Here is a 20,000-nt window from a genome sequence, read left to right on the forward strand (position 1 = left end):
CCCTTAACCCATTTTCCCTAGTTTCCCCTCCCTGTCCTATCTCCTTTATCTGCTTCCCTTTTATCCTATTTCCCCTCTCTCCCGATCACACCCTACCGCCCCCCACACCTTCACGCACGGTCAGGCACTCCCATTACCGCCACGCACGGCACGGGCACGGCGGCGTACCTTCGGCTTAGTGCACGAAATGGCTGAAAAGTTAACTGTTTCTTTTTATTTCAACTGTGAATGCAAATGTGTGTTTTGGGTGGTGGTGGTGGTGGTGGTGGTAGTGGCTGGAGAGAGAGAGAGAGAGAGAGAGAGAGAGAGAGAGAGAGAGAGAGAGAGAGAGAGAGAGAGAGAGAGAGAGAGAGTGTGTGTGTGTGTGTGTGTGTGTGTGTGTGTGTACGTCTTCCTTTCAGAGTTACATATACAGTACATTTTTGCTTTATTTTTTCCCCAAGGCCGCCGTAAAGAAGGAATACATTATCACTGCCATTTGTTCAGACACGGGGAAAAAAAGATAACATACAGAGAGTTTACCTTTTCCTCTGCATCCTCTTATATATACTCTCTCTCTCTCTCTCTCTCTCTCTCTCTCTCTCTCTCTCTCTCTCTCTCTCTCTCTCTCTCTCTCTCTCTCTCTCTCTCTCTCTCTCTCTCTGAACGTTATCCTGTATTTCTCCTTACCTCCCTCCTCTCTCTTTTTCTCCTTTCCACTTTCTTTCATACTGGTCTCCTCATTCTCTTCATTCTCTCTCCCTCTCTTTCCATCTCTCTCCCTCTCTTTCCATCTCTCTCTCTCTCTCTCTCTCTCTCTCTCTCTCTCTCTCTCTCTCTCTCTCTCTCTCTCTCTCTCTCTCTCTCTCTCTCTCTCTCTCTCTCTACACCTCCTTTCCTGCTTTCTTTCCATGTATATTTTTATTATGTTATTCTCTGCTCCTCCTTACTTCCCTTCTATTTTCTTCCATTTTTTCTTTCCCCTCTCTCTCTCTCTCTCTCTCTCTCTCTCTCTCTCTCTCTCTCTCTCTCTCTCTCTCTCTCTCTCTCTCTCTCTCTCTCTCTCTCTCTCTCTCTCTCTCTCTCTCTCTCTCTCTGCTTCTCTGTTTTCTTTCTCCTATACATTCTTCCTCCCTTCTTCTCCCTGTCTCTTCCCTCCACTAGTACTAATTTACCGCCCTCCTTCCCTTCTTCATTACATCTCTCCTCTCTTCTTACTTCTCTCTGCTTCACTTTTTCTCTCCACACCAACTCTCCTATTTTTCCTTTCCTTTCTTCCTTCTCCTCCGTTCGCCAACCTCACCTGTTTTTCCTTATTCCTTTTTCACAATTACTAGTTTAATTTTCGATGCTTTTATACCAGAAAGAAACCACTTCAGTACTTTATTATTACTCTCATTGCAACTTTATTATATCTGTGTAAATTCTGTCTTGCTTATTTTGCTCGGCTAATATTTCTCCGGGTCTTATATTGCTTGGCTGAGGTACGGTGAGGTTCTTAAGGTTAATTAAAGTCTTTCTGTAACGCAGCTGTGATCTCCTTCCGGGAAATTTGTTAGGGATGATTGTATATTTCGTGTTTTATTAAATCTGCGTAAGTTTACCCTTCAGTAAGCTTCCCCCTTTCGCCGTTTTCTGTTGCTGCTTTAATAACTAGTAACATAATTGGGCTTTTGTAATACTGTGGACTACATATATAGGCTTTTAATTTCAGGTTTTATATAAGAAAAATATATATGAAATTTATCCCTCGGAGTTATTGTTATAAATTAACTATAATATCTATACTGTAATATTTATACTTTCTCAATTTGTGGTCAGAAAGTTTACCGTTCAGAGTCACTGTTATATATAAATGAACTATAATATATACCATTGCCTCTGATATTTAACTCTGCATTTGCGATCAGAAATACCAAAAATTTAAATCTATCAGAGGCGTGGCTGGTGGCTGGACACATGAACTTTTCCCCTGGGGTTCTCAGATACGTGTGGGCAGGGCAGTGCTTTATTTATGTCCCTAGGGGTGTTTTGTAAAAGGCGTGGGGCTTTTGGGGGGTGAACGTGGGAGGCCCTGTGATATTTGTGTGACGTTTGGTGGTGTGTGGGATGTGGTTTGGTAAGGTGGTGTGGGCAGCGATGGAATATTTCTCACGTTCCCTGGTGGTGGTGGTGGTGGTGGTGGGGGTGGTGGTCAGTATGCCTGGGTGGCGATAGGTGGCGCTGGGGGCGAGGCGAGGCGATATTTCTGTCTTCCAATAGGTTAGAGAGCGTAGGGAGGAGAGGGCAAGGGTGCAAGAGTGAGGAGCAAGAGAGAGAGGGAGAGGAAGAGGGAGAGGGAGAGGGAGAGGGTCCGTTATGGCCCAGAAACACATGGCCGCAGGAAAAAGGGGTCCAACTTGGGTCCTGATTTGTTTTGGGCAATTTTTTGGGAGATTAGTTGGAGGTTTGTGGTGATTCCCGGCCGCGTGGTGGCCTGCCGTGGGCTGTGGTGGGCGGTGCTGGCCTGTGGTCTTAAATGATGTTATTTGTCTTGATTCTGTCTTTTTTTTCCTTGATTGGTATAGAGTTGGAAAAGAGGAGTAGGAGGAGGTGGTGGTGGTGGTGGTGGTGGTGGTAGAGGAGGAGGGAATGAGAAATAATAAGATAAGGATGGAAAAAAATATTTTAATTATGAAGGGAAGTATTATTGATAGTGTTCAGAGAGGAAGAGCGGAAGAGGAAAGAGAAAAGAGAAGTTGTTATTCATTATCCTTACTGGTTAGATAGAAAAGAACAAGAGAAGAAAGAAAGGCTGCGATTTTCATCTTCTTATCTTTATATCTTTGCCATTGTTTGTCACTCATATACAGATGAATAAGAAAATTAGAAGAAAAAGCTGCAGTGTTCTTTGTTATCAGTTACCTTTATTGGTTAGATAGAAAAGGAGAAGAAAAAGAAAGGTCTTAGTGTTCACCTGCTTATCTTGTTTGCTCACCAGTGACCTGGCAAGTCACCCTCGTCAGCCTCGTCAGCCTCGCCTGGGTCGCCATAGTTACGTTCCTCAGGTGCTATCCGACCTTGGCAGGGAAGGGAACGCTTTAGTGGTCAGTGTCGCGTCTCGCCCGGGATTCGAACCAGAGCACATCTGTTACAGCAAGAGCCAATAGCAAGTTCACCAGTGTGCTAATGAGAGATATGCAGACAAAGTTAGAAAGAGAGAGAGAGGAAGAGAAAAAAAAAAAAAAAAAGAGAGTGAGAAACAAATGGAAGCTTTTATCTCTTCTCAAAATTTGGTCGATCACAGTAATGAGTTTTCTGTCAGAGAGTATCAGGTTTCTCTCCCCTCCTCCTCCTCCTCCTCCTCCTCCTCCTCCTCCTCCTCCTCCTCCTAGACATCTCCCTTATCACATGACATCGCCGCCAACTCTCGTGGCTTCATTTTAAAACACAAAGTTAATTAAACATCACCAGACGAAGAGAGCCGCCGTGGTTTCCGCCGCAGCCGTGACCAAAAAGAAAAAAAGAGAGGAAACAAGTGAACATCGTCTCTCTCTCTCTCTCTCTCTCTCTCTCTCTCTCTCTCTCTCTCTCTCTCTCTCTCTCTCTCTCTCTCTCTCTCTCTCTCTCTCTCTCTCTCTCTCTCTCTCCTGTCTTTGCCTGGCCTGCGCTAATTGGCAATTCTCAGAGACATTCGGAAGATCCTTCAGCTATCATGTTCCTCCTTCAAAAACTTCGTCTTCTTTTTTTTTTTTTTCTTCTCTCTCCTCTCCACCTTGCATCCTCTTCTTAGCATCTTCTTCATCATTTTCTTCTCATTCTTCTTCCTCTTTAGCCTCCTCCTCCTTCTCCTCCTCCTCCTCCTTCTTCCTTTCGATTGCCCATTTTTTCCTCCCGAAGTTGGATGTCACCCTCCTGCCCTCCCTCTCTCCTTCCCTCCTTTCCTCCCTTCCTCCTCCTCTTTTTCCCACAGTTTTTCCCTTCATGTGTTTCCTTCCCCTCTTTTTTCCTCCTCATATCTCCCTCCTTCCTCCACTTTCCTGCTGCGTTTTTTAAACCATAAGTATCGTCGGCGACGGCTCCTTTTTGCCTTAATGCTCTTGTCTTCAAGTTTTCCCTCCTCCTGCTCTTCCTCGCCTTCTTATTCCTTCTCCTCCTCCTCCCACTGTCTCTCCTCCTCTCCTCTTTACTCTCCTTCGTCCTCTCTCTTCTTTAATCGGTCGGGTCCTGGTCATCCCTTAAATTAACAAGGCCACCTCCTCTGCCACTCTCACCCGGACCTAACTGCCCCGAAGAAGAGGTCAAAGGAGGAGGTCGGGGGTAAGAGGCAGTGCTAGGTCACATAACACATAACGCATAGCACACCTCCGCCATGTTTCCTTCCCGTCAATAGCGTCATCGTAAACTAGTGACGTCACATTTCTCCTAAACCAATCGCCTTTAGTCTGAGGAGTGACGCGTCGACTAATCAACCAATCATATTCGCCGATGCTCATGACGTCACAAACGCAGCCAATAGAAACACGCCTGGAAATGTCAGCCAGCAAGATTACGTATTTGGGCGTTACAAAATGTTTCCCCTATTTTTTTCTTTTTCTCGTTTTCGTGTTTTTTGTCACTGTGTTGTGGCACGTGAAGCCCCTGTAGAGGATTCGCGGCTTCAATTTTTATGCATGAGAATAGAGGAGCGTTGACCCGTGTAGCGTTGGGCCTCAGCGGGCGTCAGCAATAGCCCCGGCACGTGTAATCCTCCCAGGGTGACGTCACCATCCCTCTCGTGACGTCATGCGGTCAAGTGAGCGTCCCTGCGAGCCGGATGTTAGATGTAACTTTGTCATGTGTACCCAAGCTGTGTGTACCTCAACTTGTGTGTACCGAAGCTTCTATGTACGTACCAAAGCCTGTGTACGTATTGTGTCCTGTTGGCTGGGTGTGTACACGTAACTGTATGTACGGGGATGCTCGCACACACACACACACACACACACACACACACACACACACACACACACACACACACACACACACACACACACACACAGATGCTGATTGATAGGGGATGAGAGGGAGGTAGAGAAATGAGAGAGAGAGAGAGAGAGAGAGAGAGAGAGAGAGAGAGAGAGAGAGAGAGAGAGAGAGAGAGAGAGAGAGAGAGAGAGAGAGATATGAAAAGTCGAAAATGCAGAAAATCAGGCATATAGACTTAAAGAAATATAACAAGATAGACAGACTCAAAACACACACACACACACACACACACACACACACACACACACCAGACACCACAATAAGATAACGCCCCTAAAGGCGCCGCGTACGGACCGGTACAGACTCAGTGCGATTCCCACCATGGTGCGAGCCATCAATCAATAGTCCCTTCTAGATTTGACTTACCTTTAGGATTAATGTCAAGTATTTCCCCACCCCCAATGTACATTTTCAGTTTGTTGACTGCCTAAAGAATAAACCGTTTATTATTATTATTATTACACACAGAGATAGACAGAATAACCGGAAGGGAAAACAAACAGAGCAAAGATACTCGTACGAAAGAAAAACTAAGAAGGAAAAAGATAATTACATGACAGGAGAAGATAAATGAAGAGGAAAAGAAAAAAAGAGAAAGAAAAAGGAAGCATGAATAGAAAGTAAAAGTAACGAAAATTCCTGGATGACGAACAAAAGGGAGCACTTAAGTCTGTAAGGAGGAGGAGGAGGAGGAGGAGGAGGAGCAGGAGGTGAAGCTTAAAGGGCTCATTAAACGTTTGATTCATACTCGCAGGAGGAAGAGGATGAAGCCTTCGAGGAGGAGAGAGAGAGAGAGAGAGAGAGAGAGAGAGAGAGAGAGAGAGAGAGAGAGAGAGAGAGAGAGAGAGAATCAAAAGGGACTTGAAATAGAAAAAAAGCCAGTTTATCATTATTGTCCTCTATATATTTTTACAGTAATTGACACACCACCAATAAAAACAATGAAAATACAAACCAACCAAAAAATAACAATAAAAAGACGTCGATAAATAGTTTAATCAGAAGCGCAGCGAGCAAAACAGAGCATTGGGTGGGAATAAACATCCACTAATTAAGGATAAAGTTTGTTGAGCCTCGTTGGGATAATAGCAAATGTAGAGTGTGTAACATTTTCACATAAATCCTCTGCCGCCAGAGCTACACCTATGTAATTCGAGTATCATTCTAATGCAAACCATATTAATAGCTTTTTATACATATAATTTTCCGCCGGTAAACATATTTATCTTTTATGTATATATATATATATATATATATATATATATATATATATATATATATATATATATATATATATATATATATATATATATATATACACACACAGGTAAGTGAATAGAGGTCATGGTTTTTTGTATTTCATTTTGATCTTTTTAATGGCGACTTATTAATGCTCAAAGACTCGTTCTTAGAATTCACGTAATGCGTTCGTTTACACCCACACCGACTCGCGCGCGCACACACACATCATGATGATGGGTGAGTGTGGGTGGCTGAGTTACTGGGTAGGAGACGGATAGATGGATGGGTGGATGTGGTTGAGTGGGTAGCTGAGGAGGTAGGTGGGTGGGTGAATGTGAGTCGGTGGATAGATGGATCGAGTCACGGCTATGGGTGGGTGGATGTGGATGGGAGGTGATGGTTGAGTGGTTTAGTAAATGGGTGGGTGTTATTAAGTAAGAAGTGGATGGGTTGGTGAACATTATATTGGCGTGTGCGGACCCACATGCTGCCTTCACAAAGCCTGTTGTCCAGACGTCTGATTCCAGAGATATTTTGGGGACCAAGTGGTTTGGGTACCAAGTGTCTCGAGCACCAAACGTCCTAAGGCCTATTTGCATTGACCTGAGGCCTATATATCCTAAGTATCATCCGTCCCAGTACCAAGTTACTAGCTCCCCCCCCCTCTCTCTCTCTCTCTCTCTCTCTCTCTCTCTCTCTCTCTCTCTCTCTCTCTCTCTCTCTCTCTCTCTCTCTCTCTCTCTCTCTCGTCCATTCCCCCAGCCAATATTCACACCCTGGGTTGGTCACACTGTAATGTTCGCTCATATTGAAAACTTGTCACGCGGCCCATTGTTACCCCCGCTCACCTCCCTGCCTCTCCCCTGCGCCCCTCACCCCGACTCGTCCGCCCGCCTGAGTCGATTTCGTTTAATTTAATTGTATTTTATTCCCGTGCCTCCTAATAGATTTGCGGACGGGATGAATAGAAATAAATAAAGCGAACGACAACGACAGCGACGACGGCGACGATATCGGTGGCGTGAGTGTTAACGACGGCGACAATAACGACAGCGGCGTGCAAATGGCGGGAGGGCATTGCTCTCTCTCTCTCTCTCTCTCTCTCTCTCTCTCTCTCTCTCTCTCTCTCTCTCTCTCTCTCTCTCTCTCTCTCTCTCTCTTCCTTTCTACACACACACACACACACACACACACACACGAAGACAAAGAACTACACTCCATCATTAAGTTAAGCGAGACCTTTCAGGAGTGATCAAATGTCGTCTTGTCGAGAGAGAGAGATAGAGAGAGATAGAAAGAGAGAGAGAGAGAGAGAGAGAGAGAGAGAGAGAGAGAGAGAGAGAGAGAGAGAGAGAGATCAAACATAATGAGGAATAATTGACACAGAGTTATGAGACAGAAGATGATAAAGGTTTAATGAGAGCAATTACCCAGCATCCTACAGCCTCGCCGCTTTCCCCTCCCTCTCTGTCCCTTCTGCCTCCCTTCCTTTTTTTTTCTACTTTCCCCTTCCATTTTTTTTTTTTTTTGCATTTCTCCTTCCCGTTGCTTCACCCCTTTCACGTATATTTTCTTTCTCGTCTTTTTTATTTCCTCTCCTGTCCGTGTTACCGCCTCGCTATCTCTACATTCTCTCTCTCTCTCTCTCTCTCTCTCTGGTAATACGTATGCTTATACCCACTCTTGAGGGAAATACCACGTTTCCATTTTCTAACTTAACCTTCTTAGAAAACGTAATCGCACAACTGGAGAAGGATAACTTATCTATATTTCAGTTTCTTGTAGATTCACCACAATTGAGGCTGTGTGTGTGTGTGTGTGTGTGTGTGTGTGTGTGTGTGTGTGTGTGTGTGTGTGTGTGTGTGGATGCGACCCTCACTCCTCACTCCCTCTGCGGTTGTCCTGCCTCCTGAGTAATAAATCTGATGGAAAGACTCTCCGAGGACACGCAATCAGACCAGAGTTATGGACGCGGGAGGAGGAGGAGGAGGAGGAGGGGGTATGCTAGGAAGGGTAGGAGGGGGAAAGCAGCAGGGTGAGGAAGACGAGGGAGGGAGGATATGTTAAGAAAGACAGGAGGAGGAGGAGGAGGAAAAGGAAGAGGAGGGGAGGAGATAAATGCTTCCGTTTCTCCATTGAGTGATTATTCAATTTATTCATTATTTCCTCTGTAATCTGCAGTCTCTATATTCCTTTATCTATTTTATCTATTTGTTTATTTATTTATTTGCTTACTTATTTATCTTCTCTGGCGTGTGTCCTGTTTAGCATTCATCACCATCTCCTTTGTTTTCTTCTATCATTTTCTGTTTCAAAAATTTTCCTCCTTCTCCTCTGAAGTTTCCTTCAGCTGCAGTGCGTTGTCGCTGCTCGAGGGAAGGAGGAGGAGGAGGAACGAGAAGGGAGAGGAGGGTGGAGAGTATTGATGAACAGGAGGAGGGAAGAATGAGACGAGAAGAGACAAGAGGATGGAAAGGGAGATCAAGGAAGAATACTAGGAGAGAGAGAGAGAGAGAGAGAGAGAGAGAGAGAGAGAGAGAGAGAGAGAGAGAGAGAGAGAGAGAGAGAGAGAGTAGTAATAGTAGTAGTAACAGCCCCGAACCAAATGTCAAAGACAACATTACATTAAATAAAGATAACAACTCTCACCTCTCCCTCTCACTCTCCCACTGCCAGCCTCCCTCTCTCTCTCCCTCTCACCCTCTCTCCTCGCCCCTCTTACCCTTCTCAACTCTCTCCTTCCCCTTTCAACCTTTGATTATATTTCCCAGGCTAGCATATTCTCTCTCTCTCTCTCTCTCTCTCTCTCTCTCTCTCTCTCTCTCTCTCTCTCTCTCTCTCTCTCTCTCTCCCTTCCCTTTTATTATTAAATTATTTTCTGCTGCCTCTCTTTATCTTAAATTTCTACCATTTGCTTATATTTCTACATATTATCATCCTTTCTCTCTCTATTCCCCTTTTGGCAACATTTTTCTTGCTTTCATTTTCCACAAGTATTTCCTCTCTCTCTCTCTCTCTCTCTCTCTCTCTCTCTCTCTCTCTCTCTCTCTCTCTCTCTCTCTCTCTCTCTCTTTAAAATCAGTGGACGTAGTAGATTTTTCAGAACAAAGAAGGGAAGCGTGTCTCGCGTCCTCCATTTTCTTTCCTTTATGGTAAATTTCCTCCCTAACCCATTTCTCCCCTCCTCACCTCTCTCTCTCTCTCTCTCTCTCTCTCTCTCTCTCTCTCTCTCTCTCTCTCTCTCTCTCTCTCTCTCTCTCTCACATTGTCATCATCGCACATCTCATTCAGCGTCTTATTTTTCCTCCTTTTCCTTCTCCTCCTCCTCCAAGTCAGTACAGGAGGAGAAAAGTCCTTCGTTAGTTGAGGGAGTCGTAGTCAGTATGTGAGCGTGCGGGAGGCGGAGCGTAAAGAGAGTCTGATTCTATGTCTTTCCTTCCATAAGAGGATTGAGTGGCGCCTTTGATCTAATTATATGACGTGGTTACTGAAGCACCTTGTTATTGTTTTGTTTTTTTCCCTTTATTGTTAAGGGTTTCGATTCTCTATGTTGGTGTCTTATGATGATTTGTTCCATGTTTTGTTCCGATTCGTATTGTTTTTTTTCTTTCTTGGTTGTTATAATGCAACGTTTAGCTATTGTCTCTCTCTCTCTCTCTCTCTCTCTCTCTCTCTCTCTCTCTCTCTCTCTCTCTCTCTCTCTCTCTCTCTCTCTCTCTCTCGGTTTTGTTTTGATGCTCCAGGGAATGTTGCCATTGTTATTGTTTTCCTGGTTGTTATATCTTTGCTTTGCTTATTGACAAGTTGTTCATTATATACTCCTTTGTTTCCATTCAGTTGTAGATTAACATTTTCTACCGATCTATATTCGAGGTTTTTCTATAAGCAGTAATAATTGGATGTTTTGGTGCGCTTCCTAACAGTCATGTCACAGTGTTGGTTATTTTCCCCCTTCGCCTTCTCTCGTTCTTGTCATTCCATTTGGTTATTCTGATGCGCTTCTCTACCGTCACGTTGCTGCGCCGCTTATTCTCTCCTGTCGTCTCCTCTTGTCCACAAAATCATTTATATCAAAGCAATATTCGGGAGCAGATTTTCCTTGTGCCATAGTTCGCTTTGATACGCTTGTCGACCGTCACGTGTCCTCGCCCTGCACCACCCACTCACCAATTACTCACATGGAGCGGTCAAGCGGCGTTCCACTCGCCACAGACTCTCCTGAAATAACATCTCCCAGTCCAGAAAGTCTTTGAAGCGTCTCTCTCTCTCTCTCTCTCTCTCTCTCTCTCTCTCTCTCTCTCTCTCTCTCTCTCTCTCTCTCTCTCCGCCGAGCCAGCGACGGGTAATGAAAAAGCAATGATGTTTACATATGCTGTCAGTGCCTTCGTGTTTGTCTGCTTAGAGGAGGACCGTTGAGACTCCTTGCTGCTTCTATTAATCCTTATAATGCCCCTCACTTGCCTCATACTCTCATTCCTCTTCCCTGTGTTCTCTCCTGGCCGCCACGCTTCCTGTCGCCGCCCACGCGCCCCACTCTCCTCTGTTTCTGTCCATTCCTAGTAAATTGAGTTTAATCCTGGCAGACTTTACGCAGGTTAAGAATGGGCTTGTTTCATGGGGTGTGTTCCTTATGTGTGTGTGTGTGTGTGTGTGTGTGTGTGTGTGTGTGTGTGTGTGTGTGTGTGTGTGTGATTCTCTCTCTCTCTCTCTCTCTCTCTCTCTCTCTCTCTCTCTCTCTCTCTCTCTCTCTCTCTCTCTCTCTCTCTCTCTCTCTCTCTCTCTCTCTCTCTCTCTTTCTCCCTGAATATTGTGTCTCCAGGGTTTGCCGCTACGCGAGGTCCTACCCCTTGGCTTCACTTTGGGTTATCTTCCTTCTCAGGGTCCTCTTCTTCCTCCTCCTCCTCTTCCTCTTTCTCCTCCGGGCACTGGGTTCACGATATTTCTTCTCTTTCAGGCCTACAGTCAGGCTTTTGTTTTATTCTGTATCCTTTCTTTCTTTTTTTTTTGTTGTTGTTCCTGAGATGTATTTTTGTCACTCTTCTTTTTCCCTTTTCCTCTTTTTTTAATATTAAATTCTTGATATCTATTTGATTTAAAAGGCTGTTTGTATATTTTTTTATAGGTTCACTCATTCAATAAATTTTAGTGTCTGTAAAGTTATTCCATACCTTTGTAAGTATAAGTACATGCATTTTACCCTTAGTGTCCCTCACGTGTCTAAGATCCTTCTCGTGTCTTCCACAGAGCGTCAGGTGGAGGAGATCACCTTCAGAGGACGCGAGTACGTGTGGTGGGATCTGCGCAGGACAGGAGGTCAGCCTCTCGCTGCCCAGAGTGACCACCTCTCTTTCTCCTTCAAGACTCGCCATCCTGCTGGAGTTCTCTTCTTCTCTGGTGAGTTTTGATTTTAATCTTGGTTTGTAGTCATGATGTATTTTTTTCCTAAGTCAGATCTTTGTCTGTTCTTGTCTTGTCGTCTTATATTATCTTTATCAGGAAAGAAATAGAAAACAAATAGATGAACAGTATCCAACATACAACTCTGATTTACACATCTAGCATACTTAGCTATCTCTACGCAGGATAGGACAAGAAATAACGAGTTCTGGCTTGATGAAGTTAGATTTAAAAAGAATATACGAGGAAATTAGTTCTTAAATGGAGTGGTGGATGAATGGAATAGACTTAGTAATCAAGTTGTTAGTCCCGGGTCAACGGGACCCTTGAAAGAAGATAAGGCAAATTTATGGATGGTGATAAGAGGTGGAAATAAGTAGGCATATTTTATACAGGGACTGCCACGTGTATCCCTGATGGCTTCTTACACCCCCTCCCCTTATCTTCTTATGCCCTGATACTCATATGTACTGACAGGTGTGCTATGGGGATAGGTAAGAGTGAGGCGGCGACAGGTGAGCGTGTGAGCGTGGGCGTGGATTACAGATATGTGGAGAGAAGCAAGGCTGTGTACGCAGACTTATGTGTGGGAGTAGCATGGGAAATGAGGCGTGTATGTGCGGAGAGGAGGGAAGTGTTTGCGTCTGGCTGTCCATCTGTCGAGCTGTCTGTCTCCTTCTGTCGTGCAACACTTGTCAGCCTTACAGTATGAGGATATTAAGACTCAAAGGACATAATGACCCTCCCCTCACCTTTCCTTGTGTCCCGAAAGACTTGGGGAGTCCAGGAGTGACCACACGTAACCTTTTTGACCCGCGACCTGCACACACAAAGGAAGGAGATTAAGTCTGGGAAAGAGAGAGAGAGAGAGAGAGAGAGAGAGAGAGAGAGAGAGAGAGAGAGAGAGAGAGAGAGAGAGAGAGAGAGAGAGAGAGAGAGAGACGCAGAGAAGGAGAGTCTTGTGATATTACGACAGGAAAGGTAGAGAGAGAGAGAGAGAGAGAGAGAGAGAGAGAGAGAGAGAGAGAGAGAGAGAGAGAGAGAGAGAGAGAGGAGGGGGGAGAGGGAGAGGGAGGAAGAGAGTGAAGAAATGAAATATATGAAATATTCGTTGAGGTCGTTGACTTTGAAGGAGGAGGAGGAGGAGAAGGTGGAGGAGAGGGAGAAGGAAGAGGAAGAGAAGGAAGAATAGCAGGAATATAAATGTCTAAAAATAAAATAAATGAGGAACGAAGACAAAATAACGAGAATAGATGTGGAACAACAAAAACGCTAATAGCTCTTCTTCTTCTTCTTCTTCTTCTTCTTCTTCTTCTCCACAGACATAATAAGGGCAGCAGTAAGGAAGGGGAAAATTAAAGCGATCTTATTATTTCCATATCCTTCAATTCGCCAAACCCATGAAGGTGTCAGCGATCTCTTAATGGGCGGCTGTTGCTTGCTTCCTCCATTTCCCTCAAGACCTCCCACCCACATTCTCTCTCTCTATCTCTCTCACTGAAACCAATAAATAAAGTTACGTCATCCTTTGTCTTCCTTTTCTCTCATTTCTTATCTCCCTCCTCCTCCCCCTCCTCCTCTTCCTCCCCCTCCAGGGAACGAAAGGACGGCAGGACTCCTTAGAATGGTGACACAGAAAAGAAGGAGAGAATTCTATGTCACCAATACTGCTCATGTTCCCTCCGAAATGCCTTCATTCCCACCCTGATTCTCTCTTTCCAACTACAGGGAGGAAAAAAAAAAGATAGATAGATAGATAGAGATACAGAGAGACAGAGAGAGAGAGAGAGAGAGAGGAAGAGGAGGAGAAAAGAATAAAACTCATACGCCCCATCAGTCCCACGGTCCCAATAAACCCCTTCTTTCCCCTTCATTTCTTTCCCTTTTCTTATCGCTCTGGCTTGTTTGTTTTTATTTCCTCTCTCTCTCTCTCTCTCTCTCTCTCTCTCTCTCTCTCTCTCTCTCTCTCTCTCTCTCTCTCTCTCTCTCTCTCTCTCTCTCTCTTACATCACATCTTTTTGTCCACACATTTTTGCTCACCACTCCCTGTCATTCATACCTCATTATCTCTCTCGTTTTTTCCTCCAATTTTCTTCCTTTTTCCCTTGTCCTCATTCACTCATTTACCCCTTATTATTTCCCGCTTGTTTTTTTCCTCTCTCTCTCTCTCTCTCTCTCTCTCTCTCTCTCTCTCTCTCTCTCTCTCTCTCTCTCTCTCTCTCTCTCTCTCTCTCTCTTTCTCTCGTTATCTCCCATTCTCACTTGTCCTCTCTTTTCCTCCCGTCTTTCTCCTTCGTTTCCTCCCTGTTCCCTCTCTTCTATTGACTGTTTTTTTTTTTTTTATTTGTCTCTTCTTTTTTTCTTCCTTTCTTTCCGTTCTACAAACTGCTCTAATTTTCTTTGTCTCCTTTGCTCTTTTTCCTCCCCTTGCTTTATTCGTCTTTTTTTTCTCTCTCTCTTTTATCCCCTCTGTTCTGACTGCTCTTCTTTTCTTCGTCTCTTTTATTCCTTTCTTTCCCGCCTTCCTTTCTATTCTATTGAGTGCTCTTGTTTTATTCGTCTTCTTTTCCCCTTTTCTCCTCCCTTCCTCTCATTCACCCGCCAGTCTTTCCCATTGACTTTTTCCTCCTCCTCCTGCTTCCCTCTCATCTCTAATCACTTCTTTCCTCTCGTCTTTCTGCTTTGTTTTCTCTCTATTCCCTCTTTTGTATTTATTGTTTCTCTTTTCCTCGTTTCTTTTCCCCTGTTCTTCCTCCCTTCTGTTCTACTGACTGCTCTTGTTTTCCTAGTCTCTTTTCTCCTATTTTCTTCCCTTCCTCACTGTTCTACTGACTGCCGTTATTTTCCTCGTCTCTTTTTCCTCCTTTTCCCTTCCTTCCTCTCACTCGGTTACTGGTCTTTCCCATTCAGATTATTTTTCCCATTTGCAGCATCATTTTTCCTGTCCCTTCTTCCATCTCGTCTCTAATCGCCTGCCTTGCTCTCTCCGCCCACCAGGTGACGGCAAGGATTACGTCAACATAGCCTTGAGGGAGGGCGGCGTGTTGGTTACCCTTGACATGGGTGGCGATCCCTTGAAGGTGACGGTGCGGCCTGACAACGTGCGCTTCGATGACAACCAGTGGCACAGAGTCTCCGTGCACCGTACTGTGAAGGAGGTGAGTTTGGAAAAGCTGGGTATTTTGTTGGGGTTGTCTTTGTGTCTAGCGGAGGTAAAGGAGGTAAGTGGACAGAAGAAGGGAGTGTTTGTGTAGTGAAGAGTGGCTAGTAAGGAAGTGTACCTATTAAGGGAATAACTAGCAAGGGAATAAATACATAGTTAGCCAATAAGAGAGGGAGAGAGCCAGCTAAGAAGAGAGATAAGTGGCAAGCGTTGGTGAATGGAAGAGAGGTCACAGTGGAAGTTTAAATGGTGGAGTGAATGTCTCTCTCTCTCTCTCTCTCTCTCTCTCTCTCTCTCTCTCTCTCTCTCTCTCTCTCTCTCTCTCTCTCTCTCTCTCTCTCTCTCTCTGTAATTTACTAATGCGATTAAGCGTGTATACTCCTATATCTGTATTTAGTTTTTTTATGCTGAATAACGTTAATTGGACACGTTTGTAAGTCTCTCTCTCTCTCTCTCTCTCTCTCTCTCTCTCTCTCTCTCTCTCTCTCTCTCTCTCTCTCTCTCTCTCTCTCTCTCTCTCTCTCTCTCTCTCTCTCTCTCTCTCTCTCTGAATGTGTGTGTGTGTGTGTGTGTGTGTGTGTGTGTGTGTGTGTGTGTGTGTAGGAGGAGGAGCAGGAGGAGGAGAATGCAGACACACACAAGCCTTTTGATTCTTGGTCGCTAAAAGTGTGAAAAGAACTGAAGATAAAAGGAGGAGGAGGAGGAGGAGGAGGAGGAGAAAGAACAGCAGGAATGGATAGGAGGCAGAACGAGGGATAGAGAAGGAGGAGAAGGATAAGGACTCAAAGGAAGAGGAGGAGTAGGAAAAGGATGTGGACGAAGAGGAGGAAGAGGAGGAGGAGGAGGAGGAGAGGAAGCCTCTACCTGTTGTTCACAGTTAATTAAGAGAAAGGAAAAAATTAAGATCTCAGACTGTCGTGACGCCACTTAGGAGATTAAGCTTTAGGAGGAGGAGGAGGAAGAGGAGGAAGAAGAAAAGGAGGAGGAGGAGGAGGAAGAAGAAGAAGAGGTGGTGATCAAGGGAAAAAAGGAGTAAGAGAGGAGGAGGATGCAGTGGTAATGGGGAAACTGATAAGAAAAGCGATAATTATGAGGACTAGAGAAACACGATAGAGATAAGAGAGAGAGAGAGAGAGAGAGAGAGAGAGAGAGAGAGAGAGAGAGAGAGAGAGAGAGAGAGAGAGAGTCCAAAAGGGAATGGCAGAAAATATATAACCGGAGAAAGAGGAAGGGGAGAATAAATTAAATTAAATGAAGGGAACGAAAAATGAGAGAGAGCGAGCGAGAGAGAGAAAATAGGGAACCTTATGATATTACAAAATAAGGAAGAATTGGAAAAAAATTCTCTCTCTCTCTCTCTCTCTCTCTCTCTCTCTCTCTCTCTCTCTCTCTCTCTCTCTCTCTCTCTCTCTCTCTTTCTTTCTTTCTTTCTCTCATTTAATGAAAAATACGGATTGTGAGAAAGTGGTGTTGTTGCCATTCACTGTGTCCTATTTTTTCACTTTAGTTCTGATTACGAGAGAGAGAGAGAGAGAGAGAGAGAGAGAGAGAGAGAGAGAGAGAGAGGCCAATGACGTTGATGAAAGGACAGCTATTCTGGGATTAATCACTCTAAGTAAACACTGAACCAGAAACTCAGGCTTACTTAGAGCGAGACAGAACAAAACTGAGGCAAAGGAAAAGCTTCACAGATTCGAATTTCAAACTTGAGTTTCGGCAAAACTCAAAGCAGCTTCATTTTCACTCTAGTAATTATAGAGAACGTGACGAGAAAGAAATAAGAGGAGCAGGAGGAAGAGGAGGAGTAAGAGGAGGTGGAATAGGAAAATGGAGTAAAGGAGAGAAAGAGAGAGAGAGAGAGAGAGAGAGAGAGAGAGAGAGAGAGAGAGAGAGAGAGAGAGAGAGAGAGAGAGGGACCAGTTTCATTCATCTGAGGGGAAGGTTCAAAGCGGGGTTCGATCCACTGATTCACCACTTCGGTTCGTTGTGTTCGAGACTCGTCTGTTCCTCTGCCATTGGTCGCTCAGATCCTCGCGTTCCTGATTGGCTGTTGAGCGTTTATTTGGCACTCTTTGATTGGTTAACTTGTAGAAGCTAAAAATACGTGGTGATCATCGCTGTTAATTTGTAGCGTGATGACCGTAGTGATGAGCGTGATGACTTACCTGAGGGTTCGCGCCTAAATTGAGTTACAGGTTTTACTAGATGTTATTATTATTGTTTTTAGTATTTTTTAGCAATATTATTTGTTAGCGTAGTATTTCAACATTATGTGAAATCAAATCTGGAATATTATGTAAATGTGAAAGAAAACTTATTATTTTATTATTATGTAAAAGAAATCTTCGCTTTTTTACGCTTTTTTAATTTTTTTATTTATTTTTTTCGGTCATGGAAGAGAATAGCGAGAATTAGAATAGGAATAATAGTAGTAGTAATAGTAGTAGTAGTAAGAATAATTATATAGCAACAACAACAACAACAAAGACAACAACATTAATAATAATAACAGTAATAATAATAATAGTAATAATAATAATAATAATAATAATAATAATAATAATAATAATAATAATGATAATAAAAACAACAATAACAACAACAATAAACCGTCACCTCGCCGCCCTCTGTCGCCTTGCTGAGCTCCTCGGCACCAATGCTCCTGAGTGGATAAGCTTGGCCGCGGCGAGGCTGCTGATTGGCCACTTATTTGAGCGGGACTTTTGCAACAAATTAATCTGCAATAATCGATATAGCGCGTGATGGGCGACCAGGTATTAGCATATTAATTAGCGTGTCTACCTGGTGGTCGCCTGGGTGCTGCTCCAAAGTGGGTGCTGATTGGCTGCTGGCTGGTGATGTCACGGATTAGCACCGCCTCTGATTGGTTGAGATGAATGACAGGTGTGTGCTGATTGGCTGAGATGAATAACGTTTACCTTGTCCTCCAGTCACTCGCTATTTGATACTGGGTTGTTAAGGAGTAGCGTTTTTATCTTTCTATAATAACTTACCACAGGATTTTATAGAGGGAAGCATAATGACAAGTTCTTTTTCATTTGTTATTTTTAAGTACTCATACTCTGCCTTATGTTTTGTCTTGTTCATTTGATTCTCGTGAGTAAAATGTCTGTTCTTCTTTGCAGATTAATGGACACACCAGCTTCTGTACGGTGAGTCTTCAAGCATTGATAGGAGTAGTAGTAGTAGTAGTAGTAGTAGTAGTAGTAGTAGTAGTAGTACAAACATTCCATAATCAGTATTGAAACTATTGAATTATATTGCCAGGTGCAAGTTTGAATGTGAAAGTAGTTGTGAGTAGCTGCTGGTGGCGGTGGCGGTGGCAGCGTGTATGAATGGCAATGATGACTGTATGATGGCGTGTATGGCGTGATGACGGTGATTGCAGCATCATTAGCATACTCATTGTGTCTTTCATACACGAGACAAAGCAAAAATCACTCAGTTATACATATTTCTCTTACGGTAGAGAGATTTTTACAGCTATTTTTTATATTTACCAGAGGGTACAATAAATACAAATATATATGTTTATGATTTTTTACAGAAACATTCATAGATGGAGAATGAAAGTGTACTTTTTTTTTAACCTCTGAAATGTGAAAATCTGCTTTCGAGTCTGCCTGCATGTTTATGTATGTATGCAAATGAGCGTTTATGTGTGTTTATATGAATGCTTGCAACCGTGTGTGTGTGTGTGTGTGTGTGTGTGTGTGTGTGTGTGTGTGTGTGTGTGTGTGTGTATGTATGTATGCACGCGTACGCTTATGCTAATGGAGCCAGTTTTTTTTTTTTTTTTTTGTCTAAGTATGAGTATCTCAGTTTTCCTTATATGTTTCATCTCTCTCTCTCTCTCTCTCTCTCTCTCTCTCTCTCTCTCTCTCTCTCTCTCTCTCTCTCTCTCTCTCTCTCTCTCTCTCTCTCTCTCTCTCATCCCTTCCTGCGTCCCTTCCCTTTTTCTCTCATCCCTCTGCTAACTCTCCTCCAAGCCACTTCCCTTCCAACACCTAATTCTTGCTCACACTCACAGCCCCACGCCCCTCGCACCCCCTACACTCTACATCTCTCCCTCACTCTCCCTCTCTTTCTCTCCCTCTCTTCCTTCCCTTTCCTTTCCCCTAAGAACTCACCACATTCCAGTTTGCGTCCTCTCCCTTCTCTGTGTTTTATCTTTTTCCTCCTTTCCCCTTTCCTTGCATCTACTTCTGCTGCTTTTCCTCGTTTATAAACATCTCTATTCTCTTTCTGTTTGTCTATTTTTTCTCTCTCTCCCTCTTTCCTCTCTTTGTCCAGCCTTTTACTTTTCTTATTTTTTTCTTTGTTTCTCCATGGTGTTCTCAGGTATCTTTCTCTGGTATTTCTCTTTTTCTGTTATTTTCTTTCTCTTTTTTTCTTTTTTTCTTTTTTCTCTCGTGAATTCCCAAACACTAAATTAAGTAATTTTTATCATGCATTTATTTCCTCTATTCATTCACTGTAATTTCCATGATTCGTCCTTCAGTTCAGCTTATTTTCCGCATTCTGATCTTTTTTTTTAAGTGTTTCTTTTTTACCTTTAATACTCATACACACTCCTCGTTCTTGGCTCCTCCTCTTCTCCTCCTCCTCCATTCATTCCTTTAACTCTTTTCACCGCCTCGACCATTCCTTCCTTTAGTCTTGCTCACCATCACCTATTCATACTCTCTTATCCTCCTCAACATCCCTGAAAACCCTTCGCCTCAATGCTTCCCTTCACCACCTTTTATTTCCCAACTCCCTAGCCAGTCTCCGTAACCTGGCCGGCCTCACTGCCTCTCTACCTCATCTCCCGTCTCTCTTTCAGCTCTCCGTCTCTGTGGATGGACTCTACTCGAAGAAGGGGACGACGGCAGGGCCCTTCTCCCACCTCAGTTCCTCCAGGTTGCATTTGGGAGGCGCGGACGTCCCCGCTCTTCTGCCAGGCGCCGAGACTCGCTCTAATTTCGTGGGGTGCATGAGGAAGGTAAGCCCAGTGGTGGTTTTCTTTGATTTTATTCTTTGTTCATTCCGACGCGGCATCTCTTTGCTCTGGCTTCAGGTTGTTACAGCGTCTCTCTCTCTCTCTCTCTCTCTCTCTCTCTCTCTCTCTCTCTCTCTCTCTCTCTCTCTCTCTCTCTCTCTCTCTCTCTCTTCCGAATATTTTTAGAGCAAAGAAGGTAGGGAGGGAAGG

At 43.9% G+C, this 20,000-nt stretch overlaps 1 protein-coding gene across 4 annotated transcripts in view; it reads left to right on the plus strand.

The window, feature by feature from the left end:
* Positions 1-20,000, plus strand: part of LOC135111980 (neurexin 1-like) — a 131,603-nt gene that overhangs the window by 82,138 nt on the left and 29,465 nt on the right. For all 4 annotated transcript variants that reach the window (XM_064025719.1, XM_064025717.1, XM_064025720.1 and 1 more), the window contains exons 3-6: positions 11,473-11,622; positions 14,623-14,783; positions 17,935-17,961; positions 19,635-19,793. In XM_064025719.1, the coding sequence (XP_063881789.1) occupies positions 11,473-11,622; positions 14,623-14,783; positions 17,935-17,961; positions 19,635-19,793 (497 nt within the window). The remainder of the gene's footprint in view (positions 1-11,472; positions 11,623-14,622; positions 14,784-17,934; positions 17,962-19,634; positions 19,794-20,000) is intronic.

The sequence above is a fragment of the Scylla paramamosain genome, chromosome 23, assembly GCF_035594125.1.
Source record: "Scylla paramamosain isolate STU-SP2022 chromosome 23, ASM3559412v1, whole genome shotgun sequence".
Taxonomy (NCBI): Eukaryota; Metazoa; Arthropoda; class Malacostraca; order Decapoda; family Portunidae; genus Scylla; species Scylla paramamosain.